The 24,902-nt window shown below is 46.0% G+C and overlaps 1 protein-coding gene and 1 long non-coding RNA gene across 3 annotated transcripts; one reads left to right on the top strand and one right to left on the bottom strand.

The window, feature by feature from the left end:
• The first annotated feature begins 16,381 nt into the window (after positions 1 to 16,381).
• LOC132977016 (uncharacterized) lies at positions 16,382 to 16,906 on the top strand. Its single transcript, XR_009673759.1, has 2 exons — positions 16,382 to 16,540; positions 16,613 to 16,906. It is a non-coding gene; the product is annotated as an uncharacterized LOC132977016 (long non-coding RNA).
• ccndbp1 (cyclin D-type binding-protein 1) lies at positions 16,730 to 24,902 on the bottom strand. 2 transcript variants are annotated; one of them, XM_061041346.1, is made up of 12 exons: positions 24,714 to 24,902; positions 23,555 to 23,614; positions 23,289 to 23,368; positions 23,057 to 23,138; positions 22,144 to 22,240; positions 21,573 to 21,646; positions 21,101 to 21,177; positions 20,141 to 20,400; positions 19,340 to 19,400; positions 17,708 to 17,754; positions 16,896 to 17,035; positions 16,730 to 16,757 (listed from the first exon to the last, which is right to left on the bottom strand). In XM_061041346.1, the coding sequence occupies exons 1-11, from the start codon at positions 24,799 to 24,801 to the stop codon at positions 16,927 to 16,929; spliced, it is 1,035 nt and encodes a 344-aa protein (XP_060897329.1). In that variant the 5' UTR covers positions 24,802 to 24,902; the 3' UTR covers positions 16,730 to 16,757; positions 16,896 to 16,926. The 2 variants fall into 2 exon arrangements, with proteins under 2 accessions (XP_060897329.1, XP_060897328.1); XM_061041345.1 differs by lacking the exon at positions 16,730 to 16,757 and having other exon boundaries at positions 16,786 to 17,035.

Genomic DNA, 24,902 nt, shown 5'->3' with positions numbered 1-24,902 from the left:
GGGGGGGGGGGGGGGGGGGGGGGTTTAAAGGTGACGAAGAGGACGAGGTGTTCTTGCAGGACAAACGCAGCAGCGATGACTTTAAAGGTGAGAGAAGAGGAGAGACAGGCGAGAAAACCCTCCTCTCCTCTGCTCTGATTCACGCTGAAGATTTAGAGCGAGGAGACGACGGTCGTAAACCCGAGAAGAAGAAGAAGAAGAAGAAGAGCAGGACACTCGGAGGAGACTCGTGTGCACACTGGCAGCTCAGAAGGAATACTCACCATTTAACTACCACTGTCGAAATTTGCGATAAACGAGCTCCACTTATCCCACAGCCATCTTTAACCCTTTATAGGGATCTCACTCTCAGGGGCCATAAGTGGTTCCACATTTCCCGCTTGATCTTTAGCCCCCCTCCCCTCCCTCCCTCCCTCCCTCCCTCCCCTCCCTCTGGCTCTATCTATTGTTGTGCAGTCTCTTCTTTTTATTATCCTGCTGCAGCCTGCACCGGGTGGTGTGTTGTTGAGTGCAATCCTGTTAAAGGCAGGCGGTGAGTAAACTTAATGTGACCACCGCGAGAGGAGGGGAAACAGCTGCAGAGCAGGTCTGTGGCGCTCGTAGAGGAGAGGTGCGATAAAGACGAGATCTGGAGTTGAAGAAGACGTCAAATCGGCCTCTTTGGTCGGTCATAAATCGTAATCATAAGAGGGACTGTTACATGACGATAGAGCATGTTGGAGAAACTCTCGCAAACATTTCTTGTGGGAGGATAGGGCTTAAAATTGAAGGGAAGTGTAGGAACACAAGACCTAACTTTGAAAATGTCCTAGAAATGTGGGAACATGTAGGGCCTAATTTTGAGAAAAACCTAAGAAATTTGGGAACATTGGGCTGTGGGAACATAGGGCTGTGGGAACATTGGGCTGTGGGAACATAGGGCTGTGGGAACATAGGGCTGTCGGAACATTGGGCTGTCGGAACATTGGGCTGTGGGAACATAGGGCTGACCCCGACCTCTTTCTCTCAACTTTCAGCCCTAATGTGGCGAGTAAATCAGTGCAGTCATGTTGCACCGATCGCACACGAGGAGTGAGAGCCTGTAAAGGTCCTGACACACCAAGGAGATCGTTGGCAGTCGGTCGTGGTTTTTGCGGTGTGTCCGGCTCCGTCGCTACCTATCAGCCAATTGGCTTTTTTTTCTCAGCCGATTCGACATGTTGAATCAGCATCGGCGGTCGGTGAGAGGAGTCTCTCTGATTGGCTGTTTGGAGGTTTCATGGATCCACGAACAGGATTCATTCATTTTCATCTTTGTTTGTTCAGAGCTGAAGAATGTAACGACATTAAAAATTCCACAAACTGCAGTTCCTTAAGTGTCCACCAGGGGCGGTCTTCAAAAGTGAGTCAATCCCCATAGAACACCATGTTAGACAGAAATGCCTCAATGATCAGGTGAAGCCAGCGGTTAGGGTTAAAGAACTTCCAACCAGCCAAGACTTTCTTCTCCACTTGGCGTTTACATTACAGATATTAACCCCGTCATGTCTGCGTCCGTAACGTACCCCGGAGGAGATCCTATTTAAAGGTTTCTGTGACTCTCAGAATATTTACGGGGGTGTAATATTTACTTGAGAAAACAAAAACAAAAGCCTTTTCTGAGCTGAGTAACTTTACAGACATGATGAACCGATTGACGGCCTGATTTAGGAAGCATGAAAAAAACAGAAAAACATTCAGAAAGTGAAAACATGAAGAGACTCTGAAGGAGTTTTCTTCAAACCATAACACAATAAAAACAACGTAAGTGGAGGATTCGATTAGCTCAGAGTAGCTGCATGAAATGTGAATATCTCTTTAAATGTATACACTGTGTGTGTGTGTGTGTGTGTGTGTGTGTGTGTGTGTGTGTGTGTGTGTGTGTGTGTGTACAGCTCACACCGTGTGGTCTCAGAGTTGTGACTTTGCCTCGACCTTTCTTTACGTGATCGACTCTCGTCTCTTTAATCGCAGCGTTATTGCTCGATGTCACGTCTCTATTTAAACTCGTTTTTCCTTCTTTCACTGACTTACTGACTGACTCATTGAAGCCTCGTTAACCAATCGAAGATGTTTGATGTTCCAGAGACGAGCCAAACCTCTCTCTCTCTCTCTCTATCTATCTATCTCTCAAACGGAGATGAACCCCAGACGTTCCTTTTGACAAATTCCTTCATTCTGTTTTAACGAGCTCGGTGCAGTCATTCATAGAAACATGGGCTTAGTCACACAGACGGGTTGAACAGGAAGTCATCCTCCTGATGAAGCTCAGGCCTCTTCACATGCCTCAGGTATTACTGCTGAACGACATCCTCACGGCTCTGAAACTGGAGATTCTTCTCAGGCTGTCCGGGTGGCCGAACGGCAAGAGGGAGGCCATAAAGGAAAAGGTCACACGGGTCTGATCTCTGCAGGAGCTAATGGATTTATCTCTGAAGGTCACTAAATCCTCCGTTAGATAACCAGGAAGGAAGGAGATGAAGGCGCTGTATGAAATGTGATTTTATCTTTAAGTGTGTGTGTGTGTGTGTGTGTGTGTGTGTGTGTGTGTGTGTGTGTGTGTGTGTGTGTGCGTGTGTCTGTGTTCCCGTTGAAACATGAATCTGTATTGACATTGGGTCATATATGTAATAGAAATGTGAAATACATTTTGAAGTTGGTGCCTTCTTGGCTGAGAAAAGGCAGAAAGTGTCTTTTTGGCTCATGTGGACAAAAGACACCAAATCCCAGAATGCACAGCACCACAGGCCACTCCCACTAAGGTCCTCTATCAGAATCAGAAATACTTTATTAATCCCAGAGGGAAATTTGATCGTTATAGTTTCTCCAAAATATACAGTACAGCAGTAGAAATATAGTAATAAAAACATTTACAGACATATTTACTTCAACACATACGGCCGTTTCCTCAACTGATTCAGAGATTTCTTCCAGAAGGAATTGGCATCTTGGAAATTCCTGGCAGAAAACAGACTCTATGTCTGTGTCCATAGGCAAACAGTGAGAACACCGACACTACCAGTCCGCCCCAGCTTGAGCCGGCCCGGGCTCCTCGTCCTCACCGGGCTCAGGGCTCAGGACTCCACTCGGACTCGTCTCTCCTGGTTGAACTGCTGACAGAGATGAGGAGGATACCGGCCCTTAAAATCCGGCCCTCGGTCCCCGTGTCTTTTTTTCTTTTCTTTTGCAGAAATAAAACTGACATATGAAAAGTTTACAAACAGAAAAAAACGTTTCTTCTGTCTGTAAAAAAAACAAACAGGTTTTGTTCCCTTCCAGCAGAGACATCTCTATCGAGCTCCACGGGTTTAAAGGGTTTCCCTCACCGCACATTTAGCAACCCTGGAATCCTCCAGTGACCGTCCCGCCGCCACATGAAGCCTGCCTAGTAATGTTTTATGTCCGTGTTTTGCAGCCACAGCGTTTTTACGGGATGGGGCAGAGTAAACTGTGGCCTGTGGTGGACTCAGAACAACAGAGACATTAAGAAGATCTCTGGTCTGCATCCGGAGCTCGCTGCCCTCGTCTGATTGGCTCTGATTGCCCCCCCCCCCCCCCCCCCCCCCCCCCCACTTTGAGAATCGAGTGTTCTGAACATTTTGGTATACATCTCAAACGTGTGCTTTAAATGGATGAAAGTGTTTTATTCTTTAGCAGTGGGATTATCTATTTACAGATTCTACATAAATATGTAGGGGGCCGGGTGTTTAGTCCAGGTAGCTTTGGACCAATCACGTATCAGCATTAAGAAAACGTGATCGATAATGACTTCCATCTGACGAGAATCAATTGATAAACAGATATCTGCATGAAGAGCAGCTAACGATCTTTCACCTCCTTGCCGCTCTGATCTCCTTCATACCTACACTCTCTCCGCTTCTCACTGTTACTCCTGACCACTTAACCTCCGCCGGTGTTTGTCACCCGCCTGTCCAACAGGAAGCAGACCAACTCCACGTCCACGGGTAAAAGCCAACACAAGGTTCACCCTCGTTTTAGAACGAGCTTTATCCGCTTGGTGTTTCTCCTCACTCTGATTATATTTTCTCTTCTTTGCTGCTACGTCCACGCCCGTCATATTCACCGGTTTTGAATCTCGTCCAATCCCTGAATTGTATCCACTCCTAAACTCACCCGCCGCGCTGTCATTGGCTGGAGGAAACACACCAGCTCCCCACCCAGAAATGTCCCGAGTCAACCAGAACAAATCAGAACAGTAAAATCCAGTCAGAGGACAGAGTCTCTGCAGACACAGTCACCACCACACATGTACGGAGGCCCAGAAGGGACGATGGAGCAGCTTCACTTTAGGAGAAGTCTGTATTTTATTTTGAAAGGACAAAGATCTTCAACTTCATTCAAACTTTGAGTTTTAGTCTTGCCTCAAAGTTTAACCCTTAACCTCCTGTGTGAAAAGTTACATGTTTCAACCGTCCGTCTTTCTAACATGAAATATGAGTTTAATACAATTTAAAAACCTTCTAAAAAAGTCACATTCGTGTCCACTGACATGATTCTATGTTTTAAAAATAATGTGACGGATGCATCTGGTGTTTCCACGGCAACAACAAACAAGTAGTGTCTGTCATGCCAGCAGCCAGAACTCGACAGAAAAATATATTCTGTATAACATGTCTATTTTTAATTGATTTAGATTTTTAAATGTTTAATTTGCTACATGTTGTACGTGGAAGTGCTGCAGGACCAGACAGAGACTAGAGAAGAGTCTAGAATCAGGTACAGGTCTGACTTTAATAACGTTATCCATGCCATCCATATCCTGGCTGGAACGCTATCTCTCATTGTTCCTTCTTTTGTCATTGAAAAAATCAGATCAAGATGACTGGACTGTTGGCGGGCTGCACATCATGCTAGGCACTGCTGTGCATCCCCCCCGTCATTTAAAAAAACAACATCAGGAATGTGATTGGATAATAGGAAAAATATGTTTTTATAGAGGAGGGAACTGAAAAAGCGTATAAACAAGTCACTGAGTTATGCAGGGTTCAGGGGATTAGAGTCCAGAAAACAATTAGGTGAGGGACCATAAAAGAGTCTGCACGCTCACACAGAAAAAGAATCCCAGTCACAGAAATGCTTCACTGCATGCATTTCCTCGAGCCTCAGAGGCGAGGGAACGCCACAGAGCGAGAGTTTTCTGCTCTTTAGAACAACTTGGCAACTCTTCAGTAAACTGTTTGACGTCTGATCTGCTTCAGTTTCTGAAACATCTGAAAGTTTGTCACTGACATGAATTCATCGTCTTGTTGGGAGCTGCAGGTTCACCACACAGGGGCGGGTTATTACGCTGCAGAGCGACCGCTTCTTTACTGACTGACAGACGTTCATTAAGTCGACAGAAACCCTCTGGAGCAGCTGCTGACAGGAAGCCACTAAACACATCGTTAGCACACACCTAACTTTGCAGCGAACACATGTCGGCGGCTGGTTCCGAGGGTGAAGTCATCCCCTCGCTGTGAGCGAGTTTCGGCAGCAGTCAACCTCCATTACTGGCTGTAGTCGCTCTCAATGAATTCAAGGTGAAGACTTGATATTTGAGTCTTCACTTAGAAAACGCTACAAAAAACAATCGTTTGCACATTTCTATGTAAATGTTTTACAGTGGTTCTCTTCTGGGAAACGGTGGGCGGTCCCTCCAGGTGGCGGATGAGATTTTGCCCCAAGTGAAGGAGTTTCAGTACGTCGGGGTCTTGTTCACGGTGAGGGTAAGATGAACGGCGTCGGCAGTAATGCGGGCGTTGTACCGAACAGTCGTGGTGAAGAGGGAGCTGAGCCTGAAGACAAAGCTCTTGATTTACAGCTCAATCTTCATTCCAAGTCTCACCTGTGGTCGTGAGCTTTGGGTCGTGACTTAAAGAATAAGATCGGGGGATACAAGCGGCTGAAATGAGTTTCCTCTGGAGGGTGTAAGGGCTCAGCCTTATAGAGTCAGTTGAGGTGGTGCAGGTATCTGATTAGGATGATCCTGGTCACCTCGTTACGTCATGTCTTGCCTCAGGAGACCCCCCCTCCCATCCAACAGGGACAGTCTCCCGCTGTGAGGTGCATGTGTGAACAACCTGATCAGGAGAATATATCTGGAGCAGTCCTGAAGTTATCTAGATATCTTCAGGAGTCTAAATGTGAAAACGGCTTATGATACTTGTGGCTCCTCCGTGTGAATGACGAGTCAAAGGCTGTAACCATTTCACTCACAGCAGGAGGATGAATGAAACCAGCCGCCAGCGGGGGAACTTAAAGGAAAGGTCAAGCAGAGTTTGCAAACTGAAGTCTGTGTGTGAAACCAACTGTGTGTGAGTTTGTGGATTGAATCCTCCAGTCAGAGAACAGATCTCCTGAAGAGGGTTTGAAACCATCAGGGACGTTTTGTGTGTTCTGTACATCCAGAAAGATATCAAACTCTGACATGAAGATGAACAGGTCTGTTAAGAGTCAACAAAGCCATGGTGATGTATCGCCTTGATCAACTGACTGACATTTAGAAAGATGAGTTTGGAATAGAAGAAGGTGGACACTCCCCAGGTAGCCCCGCCCTAACTCCTCCCCCTTTATCTGGTGACTCGAAATGGGACCATCATTCAATAAAAGAACATCATGCTGTCTTGAAGAAAAGACATTGAGACCATCAGATTATCAGGAAAATGTTCACTGAGGGAAGAAATCGAGGAACGTTTTAACATAGACGAAGGGAAAATCTCCAAACAGCTCACATTTTCTGAAAAGTGGAGCAGGACGGAGATGATGGACTTTTCTCATCATTGGGGGGTTTGTAGACGGACTAGAGACACATATTAGAGTTAGAGAAACATGGGGAAGAGGATTTTACAGAATAATGATGTAGGTTTGTCTCCACTCTGAAAACTACGTCCACTTCAGTACTTTAAAGCGCCGTAAAGATCTGCATGATTGGGTTTATTTTAGTCATTATAAACTGTCGATCTTAAATAAGTCCAGATTGACTCACTGAGGACATCTACAGTAACGACAGCCACAAACAGCAGACTCAAACATATGATCCTCGTTACCGACTCGTCTCGCAGTGTTGGATTTTATAATAGCCAGTTGTTTCTGTTTCTCATAATCTCAGGATTTATTACATCCATACACAGAGGACTCCAGCCGTTATTGTTACCAATGCTGACGGACATACTTTTGGATTCTGTAGTTTGCTGATAACTAGCAGTTGCTAATGGCAACCGTTTACCTCTATGCAGACAGCAAACCATGCCCTCTAAGCATATACAGGTTTCTGATTGGTCCACTGATAGATTTTTTTTCTGATACATCTTCCCCAATCACTGGTTTGATAACTACAGCATCTAGTTAAAATTGCAAAGAAATATTTGATATATTGCACATGAATAATTTACTTCACAAACACTCTTAATGTGCACTTAATGGCGCTCTCAGTCCTCGTCCACGCGTCAGCGGGTAATTTTGAAAACGTATATTTTTCTGTGTGTTGTGACCTTTCATTCACAAACAGCGTTTCAGGTCTCTGTAAACTCTCCTTCAGTAAAAACTCCTTCCGGGGTGAAGATGTTCAGAAACTCTTTTTAAGGTGTAGACGGGGAAAACGCTGTGCGCCAGTTTCTCCTCCGTGTGAAGTCATCGTGCGACGCTGTCTCTTTAGTTTTCATGAGACTAGTGCATTGGCAGACGTTACCAAACTAGTGCTAACATTGCTATCTGGACTTTTTACACACTCACACATACACACACAGTTACTCTCCCACTATGTGGACAGTCAGGGACGCCTGATTGGACGACGGAGGTCACTGCTGCTTCATGCAACACTCACACCACACAAACCCCGCCTCCAACGATGGCGGTTTAGGACGAGACCCTGTCAGACTTTGGGTTGGTAGGACAACTTTAAAAATGAAATGGTCATTGCAGAGAAAAGGTGAGAACATGTTTGCATGTCAAAGACATCGCTGTTGACTTGGCGTGCTCATGACAGCTGTTACAGTTCGTTTTTGTGTTTCATGTGGACGCAGGTGATTTTGAGAACAGAGGAGGAAAACTTCAGTTTTAAAAGATACCCGCCTACGTGTGGACGAGGCCTGATGCGTTCTGTAGGTCTGGTGATGACAGCAGGAAAGAGAGGAGGCTCCTCTAATCGGTTCTGTGTGAGATTAAATCTTTGGATTTGAAGGAATGAAGGAGAGGAAACAGGGCAACAACAGTGAGAGTTAACAGATGACAGCTGATGCAGAGACGCTTGGAGACCAGCTTCTCCTTGGAAAACTGAAAAAGGAAGAAGAGAAGAGAAGCAGGGGCTCCACACGGCCATGACCACGGGCTAAATGTGGAACAGATGCTCCGGCTTTATGTGTGTGTGTGAGTTATAGGCTGTAAAGTGGCGCCCTATGGCAACACCAGTTTATCCGCACATCGTATCTCCGACCCCGGCACTCCTCACAGAAAACATGCCCAGTCACACACAAACACACAGAAAGGATCTGCTTGTGTGTGCTCTACATCCACATGTTGCACATTTTCTCATTTTACAGTTAGAGTGAAAGTTATGACTAGAGAGTGATGGGAATAATCAAACATAAAAAAGGGAACATTTTGATATGTGATGAGGTCCGTGGTGCTTCCTAACCTGCAGGAACGTTTGAACACCTCGCTGACTTTCTTTTTTTGTTTTTTAAACAATATTTTTTATTTGCATTTTCATTTAGTAACACATTAATACACACACACACACAAAAGACAAACATATAGACATAACATTGACAGTATAAAAACAAAACAAAAAACAACAACAACATAAAAACAGTAGATAGATAAAAAAAAGAAGGAAGAAAGCATGACAAAACATAGACTAAAAAAAAGAAGAAAAAAAAAAGACAATAATAACCTTGCTGACTTTCACTTGAGATATGAGCGGCATGCAGAGGCGATAAACTCCTCCACATGGACGTCAGGTCAGCCATTCATGAAGGGAGGACACTGCTGCTGTGAGCTGTTCAATAGGCCTATATAACTGCACTTTACAATCCAACAATGCTGTTCTAAAAACGTCTCCCACATGTTACAAAGCCGAAGAGATTCAAAGGTCAACCTTTTGGAACCTGGGTGGAGAAAACGGGTGAGCATTTTTCATCGACGGAGCATCAACTTCTTGGATGGTCTGTTAACCGCACAGCAAGCCATGTATGTTGTCAGATATGTGTTAAACAAACTCTACAAACGAAAGAAAAAAAGACGAGAAATCAGACGGATCAAGCTGTTAGCCTCCTGACCTGCTGCTGACCTGACAGACAGATGCAGCACGCAGAGCTGTCAATCAAATCTACCACAACCCGTATACGGGCATAGCCGTTTTACGTAATAAAATCAAATCTGTTGAGTTTAAAAAAACAGTTTTTTCTTACCACTGGAACCACTTTTGCTGCTCTGCTAAAGTGCCTATGATGGATAGGCCGGAGCTTTGTAATATAGCAATAAGTAAGGTCTTTTACCTGCTTTTTGTAAAGTGTCTTGAGATAACACACAAATAAAAATTGATTGATTGATTGATTGATTGATTGATTGATTAAATGATTACAGACCGGTAGCACTCACCCCCATCATCACAAAATGTTTTGAGAAACTGCTCCTAAAACACATTAAATCCAGCCTCCCTGCCAACCTTGACCAACACCAATACGCCTACAGGGCACACCGGTCCTCAGAGGATGCTATTGCCACAGCCCTCCACACAGCACTCACACAAGATCAGGAGGGGACGTATGTGAGAATGCTTTTAATTGACTATAGCTCCGCATTTAATACCATTGTCCCCAGCAGGCTGGTCTCCAAGCTGCTGGGCCTGGGTTTAAATAGCACTCTGTGTATGTGAATAAAGGATTTCCTGTCCAAACGCCCACAGACAGTCAGACTTGGCACCCTTGTCTCTCCCAGTCTGACCCTCAGCACTGGGGCGCCACAGGGTTGTGCAGATGACACGACGGTGGTGGGACTGATTTCAGACAACAACGAAACACAATACAGAGAGGAAATAGACAGCTTGACAGACTGGTGCATGAACAACAACCTCACACTGAACACTAAAAAGACAAAAGAACTCATCATTGGTTTCAGGAGACACCATGAGGACCACACTCCCCTAACCATCAGGGGAGAGGAAGTAGAGAGGGTCACCAACTTTAAGTTCCTGGGGACTTACATCAGTGAGGACCTCACATGGACAATTAACTCCTCTGCCCTGGTTAAAAAGGCTCAACAGCGGCTTTATTTTCTACGCACTCTGAAAAAGAACAACCTGTCCGCAGAGCTGCTCAGAGCCTTTTACCGCTGTTCAATCGAAAGTGTCCTAACATACTGTCTAACAGCGTGGTATGTGAACTGTACAGAGGCAGACCGGAGAAGTCTCCAGAGAGTCATAAGGACTTCAGAAAAAATCATTGGACTTACCCTGCCCTCTCTGGAGGACATCTTCAGTACCCGCTGCCTCCGTAGAGCTAACAACATTGTGAAAGATGATACCCACCCCTGTCACCACCTGTTCTCTCTGCTACCCTCTGGGAGGCGCTACAGAGCACTAAAGGCTCGTACCTCCAGACTGAAGAACAGTTTTTATCCAAGAGCCATCACTGAACTGAACAAAATCAAACACTGACCCACCATGGGACAAATAATGATACAAATAGTGTCAATATTGCTTTGTGTTTGGATATTTTCTACTGTACTTGTGTAGGTATATATATACATGTGTGTATATGTATATATTTGTTTTTATTCTATATATTTATATTTTTATATTTCAGGCATGGCACCGTAAATTCTGTTGTACTCTTGTGCAATGACAATAAATTCTATTCTATTCTCCTGTTTCCACAGTAAGCGCTGCGGTTCACGGTGCAAAATTTTAATTTATTAAATTAATTGAAGAACATAAAATGTGTTATTTCATCAACAGAACAGAAAAAGATGATAAAGGAGCAACAACATGAAGGACACAGGAGCAGACTCTTCTGTCTTCATGTTCATGAAACATGTGCACACATCTGCTCTCTGAGGAAACCTTTTTTTGGACACTCAGTCGGAATATTTCAAATGTTTTCTTTGCCTTAAAGCATATTCGATGTAGTCTTCATGACTCAAACCCAACAGAGACCCGTATAATCTGGAGAACAGGATCTATTCTGAAAGAGATGCCAAAATCTCTGCAGGACGTGGGGCGACGCTGTCAAGCTAACATCAATCTAAAAACCTCAGAACATCTTCAGTATCCACGCCTTCAGTGATTCATACTGCTCTCAAACTGTAAATTATGATTTCTCTGACAACAGCTAGGTGAGGGGAACTCTTCTGCACCTGTTTGTTGTTAACTTTATATCCTCACAGCTCGCACACTTGCAGGGTTTGGTGTTCTAGTATGTTGGTTGCATTCCTGTTAGCGCTGATGCTAGGCTTCGGGAAAACAGAAGTCAAACAAAAGTCAGACAATCCAACAAACTTTAAAACTTCCTCTGACTGTAGAACAACTATATTAAACCTCCTCCTGGACTCATCACCCCCAGAGGCCCCGCCCCCTGCAGGACGTAGTGTTTACTGCTTGTAGCTACACTGCAAGCTAACACACGCTAGCACAAGCTAGTTTGTCACCTGCTTGTCCAACAGGAAGCACTTCTCATCCCATTATGTCTTTCATTTGTTTACATGAATAAGGAGCCAGCTGAGGTCTTCCGGGGAGGAGACCCAGAGCTCGCTGCAGGGATTATATATCCCTTCTGGTCTGGGAACCCCTTGAGATCCCCCATGAGGAGCTTGAAAACGTTGCTGGGGAGAGGGACGTCTGGGGCGACTTCAATCAATCAATCAATTATTTGTAGCGCGCCAATTCATAACAAGTGTTATCTTGAGACGCTTTACTAAAGAGCATATGGGATAATATGCAGGAAGGATTTCTCCTTTGTATTCCTCTCGTTCCTGTTGTCCACACTTCCTCCCCGCTGAGGTGGAGGTCGGAGCAGGCCGTGCATGAACAAGGAGGGTGGCGGTTGAGGGACGAGGGATGCTTACCTTGCTGCCACTGCGACCCTGCCCCGGATAAGCGGAAGATAATAGACGGACGAAATCTGCGACGCGAGCTGTCATGCTTCTTGCAGCCGGCTAGCACGGTCCCGCGAACGTTGAGTCGTTTAATACTGACTGCGGTCAGAGCGGTCAGCGCTCAACACAACCTGAAGAAAGTAGGCTACTTCCGGGCCCTGTAGCCAATCTTTGCAACGCGGTCGGCACGAACCCGTCGCCATGTTACAAAATCTTGGAGGTGTGCGGCTGGGTGCTCGGACCCACCGCGGACCATTCTTGCGCCGACCGCGATTGCGCAATATCGCCGCGCCGACATGCAAGAAGCATGAAATGAAAACACTGTGGAAAGATTCAAAGTCTGGCTAGCAAGCCAGCATTTCTGTTAAACATCCTGTCTGATGATATTTATCGTTTGGTAGCCGTAGGTAAAGATGTTGAGAGAAATGTGTGCTAGCTTGAAGGTACCTTCATACAGCTTCATTATTATCTCAGGCAACATTAAAGTGACAGCTGGTCAACACATGTAATAAGAGAGGGAATATAAACTTAATGAAAATCAGCAGGAGCAAAACATCAGGTTAATATAGGATAGGATAATACTTTATTGATCCCCAGAGGGGAAATTCGGGCGTTGCAGCAGCACGGACAAGTAAGGTCAAAATACAAAATACACATTAAACAGAATAGATTAGATAAGATAAATAAAAATAGGGGGTATATACAAGTACAAAATTAATGATGAAGTAACTATGCAGGGAATTGGGACAGTATGTGCAGGGAATGGCAAGATAAATAGATATATTGATAATGTTATATATTTTACGATAGAAGATATGTGAAAATATTGTCATACTTGATGACTGTATTATGACTCTCTCTCAGACTCTGAGAGCAACTTGCACAGTGACTGCCCTTCACGTCACCCCTGAGTAGAACATGGAAATTCATCCCATTTATAAAAAGGGCAAGCAATTGTGTTTTTCTTATTGTTTCCTTCTTTAGTCGGTCTGAATGTTAAAATCTTCTGTAAATTCACATTTTAAAGCTGATATTTAAAAAAAAATACTTCCCGGGGGAGCATGCCCCCAGACCGCCCTAGGGGGTTTGGATCCATGTCACCTTTTTCATCCCTGATGAGTTTGCACCCCTGAGTTTATCTACAGCCTGTGTGATTGTCTGACCATGTGCTCCCTCTTAGATTCTGTATTTAAAAACAGCTTCAAATTAACCTGCGGTGAACGCAGAATGTCCTCATTACGGTGACGAGGAACCGAAACGAGACCACAAAGACATGAAATGAAGGAATGCCCGTAAAGTTAAAATAAGTTAAATACCTGCGTACCAAAAGGTATCAGCTGAACCAATGAAAACATGTTATTTTCTGTTCATGGAAGGAATCAGTTCTCTGTTTCAGTGACTCAGTCGGCGCTGGTCAGGGAGGCGGAAACAAGCTTGACTCAATCATCTCGGTGGGAAATAAAGAAGCATCACGCAACACTCTGCATACCGCTGCCATGACGAGAGCAAAGGGAGGAAAAAAAGGAGCCGCACGCTGCTCGGAGGTCGCAGGAAACAAACGGGCTTCACAGAATCGTTTGAGCAGCAGGAGTGCGGCGGCGGCGGCGGCCTGCAGAGATCCAACACAGCCTGAACACGAGTAGATGATATTAAATGAAGTTGCAGCTCATGATATGATTTTTAAAATCCATGAAAGTGCTTTTTTATTATGTTTACAGCTACTGAATGATTTCACTGAACGCCATGTGCAGTATTGTTTTAGAAGAAGTACGTCTGCGCACAGAGAAAGCGGAGAACATGAACGAGATTTGGTTGATGAAATTAGTCAAATATGAACTAAAATTAAAAGCCTTTCCTTTTTTTTTTTAAGGTTTATTTTTGGGGTTTTTTGTGTCTTTATTGGAGAGATAGGACAGTGGATAGAGTCAGAAATCAGGGAGAGAGAGAGAGAGTAGGGAATGACATGCGGGAAAGGAGCCACAGTGGTTGGATTTGAACCCGGGCCGCCCACTTGGAGGACTACAGCTTCCGTACAATGGGTGCACACACTAACCACCGTACCGCCAGCGCCCAGAAAGCCTGGAAACTGGATGTTCATTCAGAGATCATCTTTGATCACTTTCCTTAAGTTGCATATTTACCTTTGCTCTCTCGTCCTCCGTGGAGCCCTCCACATGTGAACCTGACATCTTACGGGCGCTCCTGTAACAGATCCTGATGTTTTGACGCTGCTGTATTTCATGAGTCGGAGGAACCGCAGCATCATGTGGTCCCCATGTGTTGTATGAAAACTTAAACCCTTTCTGCAGAGCGCTGAGGGTCACAGCAGTAACTTAGGGTGGACAGAGAACGACCTCTTCAGCTAGGCTTTGATTCCTCATCACTGAAAGGTTTCATTGCTGACCCTGTAACAGACCTACACACACACACACACACACACTCCACATGTTGCTGCTTTGAATAGTTGCAGTGTAAATCTCTCTCTGAGAACATGACCTCTCCTCCAAGGGTCAGGGCCTTGATCCGTCTCTTCTCGACCCCTCCTGATTCTGGTCTTTATGGCTTCAGTATCAGGATCACGATTTCACTGTGTCGCTCCACCTTGCTTCATCATTCCTCTGTTCCTCTCCTTTGTTCTCTCTTTAACTCAGGACAGTTTCTACTAAATATAAAGTCAGGCTGCATGGTGGTGCAGTGGTTAGCACCGCACAGCGAGGAGGTTCCTGGATTGAAACCCCGTCTGACAGGAGCCTCTCTGTGAGGAGGTTTCTGGTTTGAATCCCCGTCTGACAGGAGCCTCTGTGTGTGGAGGTTCCTGGTTTGAATCCCCGTCTGACAGGAGCCTCTGTGTGTGGAGGTTCCTGGTTTGAATCCCCGTCTGACAGGAGCCTCTCTGTGAGGAGGTTTCTGGTTTGAATCTCCGTCTGACAGGAGCCTCTCTGTGAGGAGGTTCCTGGTTTGAATCCCCGTCTGACAGAAGCCTCTGTGTGTGGAGGTTCCTGGTTTGAATCCCCGTCTGACTGGAGCCTCTCTGTGTGGAGTTTGCATGTTCTCCCCGTGCATGTGTGGGTTCTCTCCGGGTACTCCGGCTTCCTCATTGTCTGTAGGTGTGAATGTGAGTGTGGCTGGCTGTCTGTCTCTATATGTCAGCCCTGTGATTGGCTGGTGACCAGTCCAGAGTGTAACCCCGCCTCTCGCCCAATGACAGCTGGCAGTTCAACAGGAATAGCAGTATAGATAATGGATGGAATAAAGTTCTCCTTTCTAATACAGAGTTTAAAATGGATCCATGAATAAAAGTCGAGTGAAACAGCAGAGCGCCGAGGCCCTCCTCTTAAGTGACGTCTGGTTCTGATCATCTTCAGGGTCTGGTGTTTACCTGGACTCAGAGAAACCTGGATCCACATCTCCCTGTAGACATGATCAATACTTACATCCTGTTTCCTCTATCTTCAGGTGCACAGTTTTCTTTAACAGATCTCCAGAGTATTCACTGCAGGATGCTGCCCTCTGCTGTTTGGTTACAGGAAGTGCACCTTCAGTCTTCAGCACCTTCGATCAGGGTCAACGCCCTGCTCGATCCCAGCTGTCTTTGGGCCAGAGGCGGGGTTACAACCAATCACAGGGCTGACATACAGTAACAGACAACCAGTACCTTGCTCAGGAAGTGACCCGGCACCTCTCCAGCTACCAGACCAACTTCCAGACTTGAACCAGCCACCATTTCAGTTCCCAACCAAAGTCCCTAAAGGCTGAGTTACCGCCCCAAACAGCTGTTTGAGATTAAAAACAAAAAGGTCTCTCTCTGTAGGGATCCTTTCTGTCATGTCATCACAAACTTAGAATAACAACCGGAGCCCGTCTGGGACAAAAAGTACAACTGTTCAGAAAGGTTAAAGACCGATGCAGAGCTAGGAGTTCAGTACTGAAGCTCCCGGTTTATATGGAGTAACAGGAGCACAGTGCAGGAGGTGGTGTTGTCCCGTCCCGTCTCATACTGCGACAAAAATGATAGTTTGAGTGAACAGTGAGAAACACCTCCAGCTCCTGAGGGGGAAACGCTTCCTAATGACGAGTAACTCATACAAAACTTTGCACAAAGCTTCTCAATTTTATTAAGATTTATTTTTTAAACCCAGTGAGTTCAGTGAGTTCATGCAACCTTAACTCTTCCTGGAGCATGAAAGTTTAAATATTCAGCGTTACATTATGAGACTTCTTACAGGGCGCACTCGCACCGGGCAACCTGTACCGTGTCCGAGCTTCACCCCCCCCCAAAGTCCAGGTTGTTTGACTAGTGTGATCGTCCCTTCCAAGCACAGGAACACAGCGTGGTCAGCCTTCATTCAGGAGAAACCCCAGAGTGTTGTTTTCTGATGTGCGGACGCAGACTCGACCGTGCGTCCCTTTTTTTTTATGTTTGAGTCCGCCTGTCTCGTAAACTGAGCACGCTTCATGATTACATAAAGACATGCATGTGTTGTATTACGATGTTAGGTACAAGAGTGTGAGTGCAGACCAGCGGGGGGATGGGGAGGGGGGACAATCAGGCTTCAGCACGGTACGAGACAACCAAGACTAGTGTGAGTGCGCCCTTACATGTTGCTTCACATGAGTCTGATTATAGGCACATTAACACACACACACACTCTCTCTCTCACACACACACACACACACACACACACACACACACACACACACACACACACACACACACACACACACACACACACACACACACACACACACACACACACACACACACACACACACACACACACACACACACACACACACACACACACACACACACACACACTAGCAGTCCGTTTGAATGAGCTCTTTGGCTTTTTGCAGGTTGTGGTCGACGGCTCCGTCTAAGAACTGGACCCAGGTGAGTTGTGATTCCCCGCACACGTGACTGGACCTGCACGACATCAAACACAAAAATGAGTTAAGGTCCCGTAAAGTCCAATAGAAACTTTATTTACAGATGATCGATTAGCTGATTGGCTGTTTCCAGGCACATTTACTCAACGCTCTCATCTCCGTCTCGTTATTGGTCAACTTGAAAATCCCCTCTGTGCTCCCTCTAAAGCCACACCCCCTCCCCCCTCTGTGCTCCCTCTAAAGCCACGCCCCCTCCCCCCTCTGTGCTCCCTCTAAAGCCATGCCCCCTCCCCCTCTGTGCTCCCTCTAAAGCCACGCCCCCTCCTCCCTCTGTGCTCCCTCTAAAGCCACGCCCCCTCCCCCCTCTGTGCTCCCTCTAAAGCCACGCCCCCTCCCCCCTCTGTGCTCCCTCTAAAGCCACACCCCCTCCCCTCTGTGCCCCCTCTAAAGCCACGCGCCTCCCCCCCTCTGTGCTCCCTCTAAAGCCACGCCCCCCTCTGTGCTCCCTCTAAAGCCACGCCCCCTCCCCCCTCTGTGCTCCCTCTACGGACGTTTCACGTGCATTTCATAACAACCAGAGGAGCGGTTGTCTGCTAACGTCTACAGCCCGTTGTAGAGACAACTTTTAGTTTAAGATTTATTGATTTATTTGTATGAAACCTGAGACAGGACTTAACGGGTTAGCGCTCGTTGTCTAGCAGCATCTTACCTGATGATCTCCAGAACCTTCTTTAACAGTGCTGCCAGTTTAGACACCTGCAGAGAAACACACCACAAGTCAACACGTTTAGTACGACCATGTTCCCTCAAAAATCGGACGTTGAGGCGCTGGTGGTGCAGTGGTTGGTGCGCCAATCGATGTATGGAGGCTATGGTCCTCCAAGCGGGCGGCCCGGGTTCGAATCCCACCTGTGGCTCCTTTTCCCGCATGTCATTCCCCACTCTCTCTCTCTCTCTCTCTCTCCCTCCCTCCCTCCCTGACTTCCGACTCGATCCACTGTCCTGTCTCTACATTAAAGACACAAAACGCCCCCCCCCCAAAGAAAAAAATGGGATGTGTAAAATGTCATTAAAGACGGAATCTGATGATTTGTGTAATCATTGAGTGTGTTTACAAGGTTTTGATCAGGCTTTCAAAGTTTCCTGTTTTTGTGGTTTTTGCACGTAAACATCATATTCTAATTTCAGAAACTGGGAAGAAACCCGATTTTGAGAAACCTAATTTTGATACCCAGAAAACGAGATATTGTGACGGTTTCTGACAGCTGCCGACTACCTGCGCAGGTGCAGCTTCAACCAAAGCGATGAGTCAGCAAAAACAACGCAACGGCAGCTCCAAGAGCGTCTTACTTCTGGAGCGGCGGAGAAGCTGAGTTTTTGTCTTTCGGTTTATCTGGTGGCGCTGAGCCCGCAAATCTCATTTCTACGCAGTGATCATAAAGCAGGATTGATCATGTCTACAGGGAGATGAAGAACCAGGTTTCTCTGAGAGCAGGTAAACACCAGATCCTGAATATGATCAGAACCAGGATTAGACTCAGAACCAGAATATTAAAGTCCATGTGGACACACTCAGTGAAAACCCATATTTAACTTGTTTGGAGGCGTGTGCATATTTGGAATTTGAAACATGTTTCAGAATGTTCAGCGCTCTGTTGCATCACTTTGTGCTGTAACGACACTCTGCAGCGCCCGGCTCAGACTCCAGGAGGTCTCACATCCTCATCAGACACATCAGGAGAATCCAAACAGATCTACTTCTTCTCTATAATCTCATCATGCTCACAAGACCAGATGTGAAAATCATGACTCATCACAGACTACAGGGTGCCCGGTGGAGGACGGCCTAAAGACTGATGTCTGAACTCCTGAGTATGTTTCTGTAGCATTCATGATGTGTGTGTGTGTGTGTGTGTGTCTGTGTGTGTGTCTGTGTGTTTGTGTGTCTCTGTGTGTGTGTGTGTGTGTGTGTGTGTGTGTGTGTGTGTCTGTGTGTGTGTGTGTGTGTCTGTGTGTGTGTGTGTGTGTGTGTGTGTGTGTGTGTGTGTGTGTGTGTCTGTGTGTGTGTGTGTCTGTGTGTGTGTGTGTGTGTGTGTCTCTGTGTGTGTGTGTCTGTGTGTGTCTCTGTGTGTGTGTGTGTGTGTGTGTGTGTGTGTGTGTGTGTGTGTGTGTCTGTGTGTGTGTGTGTGTGTCTCTGTGTGTGTGTGTGTGTGTGTGTGTCTGTGTGTGTGTGTCTGTGTGTGTCTCTCTGTGTGTGTGTGTGTGTGTGTGTGTGTGTGTGTGTGTGTGTGTGTGTGTCTGTGTGTGTGTGTGTCTGTGTGTGTGTGTGTGTGTGTCTCACATTGTTCTCCACACCGCTGTAATCCATTGGAGGGTAGAGGCAGAGAGCCAAATCATCAACACTGAGGAGAAAACAGTGACAGGAGTTGAACATTTCAGAACCACGAAGTTCTCATTGAAATCTTTTTACATTTTGACAAACAGCAGGAAAATAACGTGTGAGTGCATAAAGACCTGAACCTGTTCTCTGAGCTGCCTTTGAGTTTTGGGTTTACGGTGCAGGAACAGAAAGCCCTCCTGCTGCTGTGCACTCAAACACAACCACATTGATCACACGATCTGCTCATGGGTTGAAATAAATGATGTCACGCTGACTGGAGGAAAGTCGAACAGAGCTGTTACACTTCAATTCAAAAGCTGCTTCTCTGACCACTCTCACCCCATCAGGGATCAGCTGGTGGCTGCGTGACAGCCTGCTGATGACGTTACAGCCTGCTAACGTGACCGCCCACTAACGACGTTACAGCCTGCTAACACCATTAAAGCCCGCTGACGTGATATCCAGCTAATGTGACAGCACGCTAATGTTACAGCCTGCTAACGTGACCGCCCGCTAACGGCATTACAGCCTGCTCTGGCACACGGTAAGTTCACGCAGGCAGTCTGGGTTCAAGTCTGACCTTTGCCCCCTCTACCGCACGTCATTCTCCGCTCTCTCTCTCTCTCTCTCTCTACCCAGTTCTCTGTGAACGAAGGCGTGAAGCTAAAAATTAAAAAAGTTTGCGTGCGTCTGTGTGTGTGTGTGTGTGTGTGTGTGTGTGTGTGTGTGTGTGTGTGTGTGTGTGTGTGTGTGTGTTCCTACCTCGGGCTGATCTCCTTGCTGATGTCTGCCAGGTCGTCGAGCTGAGCGAGTTTCTGCAGCGTGCCGACGTCCCCGTTGGCTCTGACGGCCGATGTAAGTTTTCTCAGGCACGCCGCCGACGCCTTCATCAGCCCCTGACACGGACCAATCACAAGCCGGTCCTTCTCTGACCAGTATGTGTCCTGGTTTCCTCGAGGCTCGTCTCCTCCCTGCTCGTCATCAAGGACGTCACCGAACGGGTCCTGAGCCTCGGATAACGCCTGGCCGAGGGTCAGTAAACGAGTTAACAGGTGCACATAGTCCTGCACAACTTTGAACATTTATCTTAATGGATCAAATTATCACTTATTTCTTGAAGAGTAAAGCTTCAGGCTGCCGAGTAGAGATAGAAGTATCTGCAGCTGATTCTTGTTTCTCTGAACAACTGAGCTCAAAACACAAATAAAATGTTACTTCACTTCCATCAACTTGATCTGGATCGAGTGCAGCTCTCTTATATTTACAATATCACCTGCTGACCAGAACAGATCAGAGCGCACAGACGTTCCTAGTACACACAAATATTTGCGAGCCAGCTTGGAGAGTTGCAGGTTTGTAGAGACCCTGTGTCTCTCCACCAATCAGAGCGCTGCTGTCTGCAGAGAGACGACTCTCCCTCATGTAAGTCTGGATCTCCTGAATCATGCTGCCCCACAACATCACAGTCTTCAATGACTGAGGACAAGAGGTCATGCACTGGTCATGTTACACTGAGAGCAACCTCTGCTGGATCAAACGGCAAACTACTTCAGACGGCCTGATGCTCTGATGGACTGACTACTTCAAATTAGAACGGCTCATGCAGTTTGAAAAAGAGTTGTGACAAGGCTGGTAGTTGTTATGGTTAACGTCAGACTTAAAATCTCAAACTTTAACGTATGTCAATGTAAGGTCCTCTGCAGTGTGCGTGTGTGTGTGTACCTGTTCAATTTCTTCGATGGCGTCTTTCACCACTCCAATCTGATCGGACAGGACGGCTAAAACTGCAGCTTTATTATCTGTGTCACAAACACAGACACACACGCACACGCATACACACACACACACACACACACACACACACACACACACACACACACACACACACACACACACACACACACACACACACATTTTCAAAGCCATCAAGGCGAGGCTTAAAGGGAATGTTAATGAAAAGATGATCTCTGCTCCAGTCAAAGGAGCAGTATGTAACTCTGACACCTAGTGTTTAAAATGGGTACTGCAGTCCAGATTCTAAACATTGTAGAGAGCTGTCTCCCCCCCCTCCTCTCTAGAGTCCATGCTCACGCAGGTCGCCATGTGGCGGACACTGAAGCTGATGCTGTGACTTTAAATTACAAGATAAAGGCGGGAAATACGCTTTGATAAAAAACCTGTAAAGTTTACTGACCTTGTGGCAACTGGGGAAACTGGTCGCAGGCGGACCAGACTCCACCCGTAGATGTTAACTGTTCCTGTGTCAGACTGGAGGCGAGCACATGAAGAAGAAGAGGAAGAGAGATCCGGTATGACAGATTTTTAAAAAAACGAGAGAAATAGAACAAAAGGGTTTAAATATCTCTCTTAAAGGAGCAGTATGTAACTCTGACTCCTAGTGTTTAAAATGGGTACTGCAGTCTAAATTCTAAACATTGTAGAGAGCTGTCTCCCCCCGCCCCCTTCTAAAGCATCTCCAATATTGATCCTAGTTTGAGCACGTTTCTGCTCGTGGAGCTTATTAGAAACATGCAGAGGCTTTTTAGGTCGGGTACAATCACTTCTATCTGAACCAGTTCTCTTGCCCGCTTCCATCACTGCAACACCTGTTGGTTTGACCTGATAACTGCTCTCATATCTGACAAACCGAGGGGCGTCCAAAACGAGTGTGTGCCTGTGTTTACAACTCTATGACCCATCTCTTCTTCATTTGCAATCTAAAAATCTAAACTTAATATGATGACTCTGTGTGTGTGTATATTCACCTCTGTAGCGGCGAGCTCAGTATGACCTCCACCAGCTGAGCGACTTCCTCCAGAACCTCCCCCGTGGCGTCTCTGATCTTTCTGCGCAAACTAACGCCTGAGACAAAGAAAGAGAAAAGCCATCAGACTAGGTAAGAGTCCGATATTTCAGGTTCGTTTCAGCTGTTGTCTCTTTTGGGGCAGAACGCTGCAGGGCTGCCAGAGGAGGACTGCTTTCTAATGCTCGAAGAAGAGAGTCTATGTAAGAGGTTTCAGCGGCTTGACGACGTCTGGTGAAATTCTTGGTTTCATAACGGGGAACTATAAATAGAGGCGGAGACGCTCATATGACTCGTCTTTCAGGGAACAGTTTCCAGGTGACTTGACTTGGCGATATTAGAATTAAAGTAAATATGAAACACACGTAGCGATCTAGAACACTTAACGGACATGACAGAGGAAAGGCAGGGGTTATCTATTGTAACCTCACCGCTGGTGAGAAGCGCCCTGAACCAGAGTTTGCTGGCGCTGAAGAAGAGAGTAGTTGTTCTGTAGCTGCCAACAGTAGCAGTGTTTCCCCTACCATTATATTAGGGGGGCGGCCTGCCCCCCCAACTGCCTCCCCCGCCCCCCTTGAAGGTCAAGTAAAAAAAAAATATATATATATACAGTGTTTCCCCTACCATTATATTGGGGGGGCGGCCCAGTTTGATTGTGGAGCTAGTTGAGTTGGTCGAATAAATAAAAAATAAAAAAACGATGGTTTCTTTTACTTATCACTACTTCCTGCTCATGTAATTGCTGTGATTATCTTCAGACCCGATCACATCAGAGCTGATATTCAGAACAACAATAAAGATAAAATCTCAATGAGATCGGAGGAAGCGAGTCGTTGACTGAAGCCGAGCGGCTGCTGTGGGGTCGATGACGTTACCTTGGCTCTTAGGCAGCCAGTAATAAACTGTAGAGAGACTCAGGACGCTCTTCATCATGGACTCCGACAACTTCTCCACATCCTGCAGATCAGAACCAGGAAAGAGAAAAAAAGGGAAACGGACTTGAGCTTGTACATTTTCTTTTCACGTCTTCTGATGACTCAAAGCGCTTTCACACCGAAGGTCACACCCACACATTCACACACTCCTCAGGAGGTTAAAGCGTCTGACCTGTTGCGATGGCAGCGGGGGTTTGGATAAGGCCAGGCTGAGCTTCGTGGCTTCCTGGGACACAGACTTCACCGCCTGGTCTGAGGACAGAAGAGACTGTTACACATTCACATAGCAGAGGGAAAGGATAAGATCAAACGACACAAACCAGCGTGCAGCGAAGTTTACCCTCGACTGGTCGTTGGAAGACTAAATAATATTTGAAACTTGATATACAAAGAGAGAGAAACAGAAGAACGTGAGTCAAAGGTCAAGATAAACTCAACTCAGAGTGTCCCAGAAGTTGGAGAGGTTGAACGCTCCATCGGACTCGTTGGATTCTCCATCTGTGGAAACAAACAAAAAAAAAACCTCTTGTTTTGTAATCAATTATAATTGTTCCTTTTCATTACACGCTGATGTGATGACATTACTTTTGGGGTGACCAACGGAGTACCCCGTGCACAGCAGACCTACAGTACGCTCTCAGGTGCCGGTCGGTTGCACCTTCAGCCTGGCCGAACCTGAGGAAGGCTAAACGTGTTCTTCAGTTACGATAAAGTGACAGTAGAGTCATTCTCAGTGCGACACGGTTTGTTTATTTTTCATTATTTTAGGGTCATTTGAGTCAAATTTGTCAAACAATCACTGTTGTTATTAGAGAGGCGCCGATCCAATTTAAGTTCCGCTCCGATTCAGATTCAAACAGTACAGATACAGATGTTTAATTTATCTGCTGTCCTGAACATGTTTGTTTGTGTTGAGTTTTTACGCTCTCGCAGCAAGACAAATTCCCTTTAAGATACTCTTAATAAAGTTAATCATCACGCTACGAGTTATGCTGGAGCTGTTTGACCTCTTCCTAAAAGTCAGAAATGATGGGGGGGGGGGCAATTAAGTTTACGGCTCTGAACAAATCATAAAAAGAGCTGAGAGTGAACGGGCCGCTCTGATTGGATGATTTCAGAGGATGTTAATTGACACATCTGGCTGTAGATGTTCTCCCTGATGTGTTTGTGGATGAGCCTGACAAACCTTTGCTGATTTAATTTGTCTTTAAATGTTTAATAAAGTATTTATTTGTTGTTCTTTTAAGTTTGCGTGGCGGCTTGTAGTTTGTTAAGTTGTGCTGCTGCCTGCCTCCTCCTCTCAGAGATTATTTCCTGGTTATATAAAATGTTTTTAAAAGGTCTGTAACACTGAGTTCACTTCTGTAACCTGCACTACATATTAAAGCTGCTAATGAGACTTTAAAGGAGAATATCTGGCAGTTATAGGAAACAAACTGTTGCCATGGTTACTCCAACATGACACCGTCACATCTTTTTAAAACTAAAACGTCCATTAAGAGTTTAATTAAAACTACAAACACGCTAACAGGCTCGTATGTAGCCGAGCTTTAACTTTCCGTGCTGCGTCATAAACGCTGTAATGCGTCATATTTACCTCTGACTCGGTCTCTGACGCACCGGATGGAGTTCAGGAGATTTCGTAAAGGCACCGAAACATTTCCAACACAATTATCTGCGCTCATGTTGCCACAGTTTGTGTTTGTGTTTGTTGTGAAGCTAACTCGGCTAGTTTAACATGCGTGTTGTGGAACTAAAAGGGACCGGACGTTTAACCGGGGGACGA

The sequence above is a fragment of the Labrus mixtus genome, chromosome 7 (genome assembly GCF_963584025.1).
Source record: "Labrus mixtus chromosome 7, fLabMix1.1, whole genome shotgun sequence".
Classification (NCBI taxonomy): domain Eukaryota; kingdom Metazoa; phylum Chordata; class Actinopteri; order Labriformes; family Labridae; genus Labrus; species Labrus mixtus.
Note: the sequence above shows the minus strand (reverse complement) of the source record. Positions and strands in the feature narration are given on the sequence as shown.

What these genes read in the sequence shown, in the direction of transcription:
- ccndbp1 (XM_061041346.1), bottom strand. Translation starts at nt 24,801, where the DNA reads ATGAGCGCAGATAATTGTGTTGGAAATGTTTCGGTGCCTTTACGAAAT. An exon ending in AGCAAGGAGATCAGCCCGAG is followed by an intron (nt 19,401 to 20,140) that starts GTAGGAACACAC and finishes TTTTCTCCTCAG; the next exon opens with TGTTGATGATTTGGCTCTCT. An exon ending in AAGGTTCTGGAGATCATCAG is followed by an intron (nt 17,036 to 17,707) that starts GTAAGATGCTGC and finishes GATGTCGTGCAG; the next exon opens with GTCCAGTCACGTGTGCGGGG.